The sequence below is a fragment of the Elephantulus edwardii genome, unplaced genomic scaffold, assembly GCF_000299155.1.
Source record: "Elephantulus edwardii isolate Elephantulus edwardi_28Jun2011 unplaced genomic scaffold, EleEdw1.0 scaffold00032, whole genome shotgun sequence".
NCBI lineage: Eukaryota > Metazoa > Chordata > Mammalia > Macroscelidea > Macroscelididae > Elephantulus > Elephantulus edwardii.
In genome coordinates, this window is record NW_006399782.1 from 8,415,102 (window position 1) to 8,421,101 (window position 6,000).

General features: G+C 47.2%; 1 protein-coding gene across 1 annotated transcript in view; it reads right to left on the reverse strand.

Moving 5' to 3' along the window:
- PARP14 (poly (ADP-ribose) polymerase family, member 14) overlaps positions 1 to 2,616 on the reverse strand; it is a 58,760-nt gene extending 56,144 nt beyond the window's left edge. Inside the window, exon 1 of the mRNA XM_006884303.1 lies at positions 2,430 to 2,616. Within this exon, the coding sequence (XP_006884365.1) occupies positions 2,430 to 2,616 (187 nt within the window). The remainder of the gene's footprint in view (positions 1 to 2,429) is intronic.
- Between the last annotated feature and the right edge of the window lie 3,384 nt (positions 2,617 to 6,000).

Here is a 6,000-nt window from a genome sequence, read left to right on the forward strand (position 1 = left end):
AGATTATCCAACTTTGGGGTGCACCAGAGTCATATGGGGTGCTGGTTAAACCTGTAAACTCCCACCCACCCCACACTCACTGTATCAGCATCTGTCAAGCTGAGCTGGGGATGTGCAAGTTTAACCAGCTCTCCCTCCAGGTGATTCTGGAGCAGGTGGTCTTCCCCTCACACACGCCTTTAAGGACTCCTCTCGAGGACTATTGGATTGTAAAGAAAGAAGTTGAATCTCTAAAGGCTGGATCCATAATGATTTTATTTTGACAGCTGGGAACAAAGAGGGTTAACCCTAATGTTTTAAAAAATAAAATCTTACTCGATCCTACAATATCTCTGCTGTGGTAAGCCAGCCCATTGTTGCAGTCACAAAGATAAAGAAATCTCAACTCATGATCAATTCAGAATGTCACCACTTCCTCCCAGTTGTAGGCCACCCTGAGTATGAAGGAACAGGCACCCTCAACCTATACTGTGTATTGATCAACAGCACTATTGCTATTGTTGTTGTGAGATGCTATAGAGTCGAGTAGGACCCTATGAACAGCAGACCTGAACCCTGCCCTATAATTTGCCATCTTCATCATCTTTAACACACTTGAACCCACTGCTGCAGTCACTGTCAGTCCATCTCACTGGGAGTCTTCCTCTCTGTCACTGATCCTCCAGCTTTCCAAGTATGATATCCCATTTTCCATAGAACAGCTTCTCCTAGCAACATGTCCAAAATGGGAAAAATGAAGCTTCACCATCCTGGCATCCAAGAAGCACTCTGGCTGCACTTTTTCCAAGACATATCTGTTTATTCTTTTGGTAGTTCATGGGATAGTCAGTATTCTTCTTTAATATCACAACTCAAAGGCATCAATTCTTCTGTCATCCTTATTCATTGTCCAGTTCTCAGACGCATAACAAGGGATTGAAAAGAGCATAGCCTGAATCAGGCGCACCTTAGTATTCAAAATTTTAAACTGATATCATTGCTCTTCAGTATTTTGGAGAGGTCCCTGACAGTGGACTTGTGACTACCACCATACTCATCCTATAAAGTCTAGCATGAAGCCTCTTCTGTATTTACACCCGAACAATGTGCTCCGGCCTCTGAAAACCTTAGCTAACAGTCAGGTCCCGCTCAACAGCACCTAACAACAGCAACAATTATTTCTGAAATGGATGGCCAGTCAGCACTCATGGGAGCAGTAATCATAAAATCAAAAGAGGTGACACACTGGGCAAAGCTGCTGTCAAGGACCTCTTCAAAATGCTTAAGAGCAAAGACATCAGTTTAAAGACAATTGTGCCTGACCCAATCTATGGTATTCTCATTGCTTTGTACACATTCGAAAGTTAGACAATGAGTAAAGAAGATCGAAGAAGATCTGATGTCTTCGAATTGTGGTGCTCGGAAAAAGAATCGAAAACACCATGGACTGCCAAAAGAAGAAATACATCTGTCTTAGAGTAAGTGCAATGGGATTCTCCTTAAAGGCAAGGACTGCGGAACTTTGCCCCACGTACTGTGGGCATGTTCCGAGGAGGCACCAATCGCTTGGAAAAGACATCATGCTGGGGAAAGAAGAGGACCAGGAAAAGAGAGAAAGATCCTGGAGGAAACAGACTGACACAGTGACTGCAACAGTGGGCTTGAGCATGGTCAGAATGGTACACGACAGAGCAAGGTTCCCATCTGTTGTTCACAGGGTTGCAATGAGTCTGCAGTCCACTCCAAGGCGCCTAACAACAACAATGTGCTTTGGCATCTCTTTCAAAGAGTCCCAGATCGCTGGAATTTTCCATAAACCTTGGGAAACCCACGTTATCCTCACGTTCCTTAACTCCATTTCTTGGTGGTGGTGGTGGTGGTTATGTGCCTCCGAGTCGCTTGCAACTCTATGTATCACAGCTCTGAACCCTGCTCTATCCTGAGCCAAACTTATTGTCTCTGACACACCTACCCCAATTACCCCAGTCACTGAATCAATCAGTCTCAACGAGGGTCTTCGTCTCCTGCGCTTGTCCTTCCACCCTTCCAAGAATGACGTTCCCAGGAAAGACTAAACGGCGTCAAAAAGGAGGTAGAGCGAAAGAGCAGAGAAGCCTTGGGTTAAGCCACACGCTCAGGCTGCAAGGTGCTGTTCCAGGCTCTGCAGGTGGCACCGGGTGTGTGTGGGGGGGGGGGGGGGGGGGGGTCTCGTGGGACCGACAGGAGACGCTCACGTGCGCGGCTCCGGCGCCACCTCGAGGCCAAGCCGGGGAAGCGCCGCGCCGGGAGTCCTGCAGCGCCCCGTGCGCCCGCGCGCCGTACACGCTCAGTCCGCGCTGCTGCTCCCCGGCGGCAGGCCCCCATCCCACGCTTCCCCCGCGGAGGAGCTCTGGCGCCTCGTCAGCACCCCATTGCTAGGCCCTGCGGGGACCTTCACCCCCGATCCTCACCGTCCTCATTGGAGAAGAGCACCACGAAGGTGGACGGGCTCCCCGGCTCCGCGCGCACCACACACTCCCCGCCTCCCGATCGCTTCCGGCTCTGGAAGTACACTTGCAACTTAATGGAGAGGTTCTTCGGAGGGTCGGGGTCCCAGGACCCCCTGACCAGCAGCGGGAAGGAGCAGGGCGCAGCCATCCTCAGCCCCGCTATTCCCCCGGCGGACTACCGGCCACGCCCCGGCTACGGTTGGTTAAATTGCCTCTTTCGCTTTCGTTTCCCGGGAAATCCCTCCCTGTCCTTAGTTTCGACTTCTGATGGATTTGAACCATGAGCCTTTGAGATTGCAGCGCACCTTCTTACTTCTAGGCCGCCGTGGTAAGGCATTGAGCTGTCAAGCCAAAGAACGAGAGTTCAAATCCACCTTCAGAGAAAGAAGGACAGTCTCCTCCTGTGTGATGTATTGCCTTTGAAAACTTGTTAGAGTTTATGTGGGTCCCGACTCGGTGGTACACAACAACAACAAACACTCAAGATTGATTCATTAGACAAACGCAATGCCTGCTCTCACTGAGAATGCATGACACAGTGAGACAAGTGCTATTGGATGGAATATACAGGTGCTCCTGGAACAAACTGGGGGTAAAGGAGGCTTCTAGACCAAGAATGGATGTTCAGGGAGGGCTTACAGGGAAGGAGTGATAAGGAGTTATGCTGCCAACTCAAAGGTATACTGTTCAAATCCGCCACTGCCAAACCAAAGGTATACTGTTCGAATCCAGCAGCTGCTGTGGGGGAGAAAGGCGATCTCCTCCCCTCCTTCTGAAACTCGCTGGAAGGTCGGTCAGCTATGGATCAATTGACTCGATGACACACAACAACATCGTGTAACATGAGATGTGAGAATAATCAGGTCAATTTCTGGGTTCTCAATTCTGTTCCATTGGTCCATGTGCCTGTCATTGTACCAGTACCATGCTGTTTTGTTTGAATTTGTATTAAAATTTTGTAAATATTTAATATTAAAATTTTACAAATGAAAAAAGTGAACTTGGGGTGTGGGAAGGGAGGGAGAGGGGGTAAAATGTGCAACAATGAATGAATGAAAATCTAACTTTTCTGTAAACTTCTGTTAAAATGACAATTAAAATAAAAAATTCTTTTTAAAAAAAATAAATAATCAGAGTGGTAAGAAGTCGTGCAGCAATCACAAAGGCACGTGGTTTGAATACACCAGCTGCTCGTTGCAACAAGAACGGGTCATCTCCTCCCTTGCATGTAATTTACTGCTTCTGAAAGCCCACTCAGGGCAGATGTGAGTCAAATATGATGGCACACAACAACACGTGAAGGATTGGGAAATTGGGGGTGCCGTGGTTTTGGTAGCAGGATCCATCTGGCTGTAGGTGGGGATGAGATCCAGCCCAAGTTGAGGATGATACAGTAGTGCCCCAGGTGTCCCAGAAGGGGCCTTTTCTTCATGGTGATTAGGGAGAAGGATCTAGAAGGGGTAGGATTCCAAATCAGCATTGAAGAGAGCAGAGCCTGAAGGAGGGGAGCCGTGAGAAGAACTCATGGCTGGCCACTCAGAAATGAAGAATAGCTGTGGCATTTACCTACATGGGAAGATTAAAGAGAGAGCAGGGAGGTGGGAGGGAAGCCAGGAGTGTGTGTCCTTGACCCAGGATAAGAGCGTTTCTAGTCAGGAGATGTCAGTATTTAAATGCTACTGACATATCAGTTGGGGAAATGGCAATTGGACTGTTGGTGATTTCTGGAATGGTGCAAATGGTAACTCGATATAGGCTGTTAACGCAGTGGTCTAAACCCACCCTGAGACACGTCAGAAGGCCCGACGATCTGCTTCTGAGTATTAGCAGCCTCGAAACCCCAATGGAGTGGACCTACCCAGCACCCGTGGGATCGCCATGAGTGGGAATAGCCTAGGAGGCCTCTGACAACACAGGACTGCTGCTGACTCAACACTCAGACTCTCCCCCAGAGGAGGAGAGAGGGAGGAGACTAGCAAGTGGGCTGAGAACTGAGTCAAAGCAGGAAACTGTGTCAGCAAGTGTTAGGGGTTCTTCCAAGAAGTGAAACAGAAGACAGGCAGAACTGCAGAGTCTAAAATCAGAGAGTTGTTATGTTTTTCCTTTCTAACGTAAAAACAAAACAAAAACCAAACATAGATATATTCTAAGATGGAAAAAACTTTCAGCATGTTTCAATATTGATGGAGTAAAATGAAAGGAAGAGTGAAGCTACATCCAGGTTGTAAGAAGGAAGAAGAGGGTCCTGGAGTTACTAGCCTTAGGTCTCCTCTCAGGATCTGGGAGTGAGTGGCTTTCCAACAAATAAGTCACTTCCTGTGTCTGGGAACAGCGTGCTCACCCTCTGTTCCTTGGTCCTCCTTCACCTCATGCTGTTGTTACTATGTATGTGGAGTTGGAACTGACCCGTAGCTGACCTTCAAATGGGTTGTCAGAGGCAGTAAATTACACAGGAGGAGAAATGTCCATCTTTCTTCTACAGAGTAGCTGGTGAATTTGAACAATGTGCCTTACTACTAAATTGCCAGATCTCCCCCTTCACCTCATTGCCATAGTTATTATAGCACAATCTATGTCTGCACTTGCAGGCAAAACGTCTCTGTCCTTACTTCCTCCCTTTAGACTTCTCTGCAAACTTGTATAACCTAGCATCAAAGTTAGGGGGTATTCTATGAGGCCTGGATTCATACACCTAAGGACCTGTGTATTCTCCTCAGGGGGAGACTTGAGAAAGCTTTTTCTGAAATGAGAGTGAAGCATCTGCTGCAGATCATTATAACAACAGAATAATAAAAACAACAGAAATCATCCTAAAAGCACCAGGGCAGAGTGAGGGTGTGTCTCTATCTTTCTATTTGAAACCTTTAAAATTCTCAATATTCCAGCACTCATTGACTCTACTTCACTCCCCTAGTGACTAAAGCACTTCCATTCAGAATGAGATTTGCAAGTTCCAAAGTTCACAGATAGGAATGACAGGAAGAAGACAGTCGGAGACTGGCCTCCCAACTCCAAAGACCTTTTCCAGAAGGAGGACGTGAGGATATGGACCTCATCATCTAATCCCTCCTGTTGTTGTTGTTGTTAGATGTCCCCGAGTTGTGTACAACTCATAGTGACCCTCTGAACAAAAGATCTAAACCCTGTCCTATCCTGTGCCGTCCTTGTAAACTCTGACATGCATGAGCCCATTGATGCAGTCACTTGTCAATCCATCTGGTTGAAAATCTTCCTCTCCTTCGCTGACCCTCCACTTTTCCAAGTATGAATGTCCCTTCCCCAAAAATAATGTCTCCTAACAACATGCCTTTGACATCCTCCCACAACTCATCTGGTCTTCGCTCATTAGTGTTCAGGCCTCAAACCCGTTCCTGAGATGATTCTGAAATTCAGGTGGTATGAAATCAAAGTCATATTTTGGCTCCTGTGGATTTGGTTTAATTTTCCTCAGCTTCAGCTTGAACTTGCATATGAGTAATTGGTGGTCTGTTCCACAGTCAGCCCCCAGCCTAGTTTTCACAGCTGATATTGA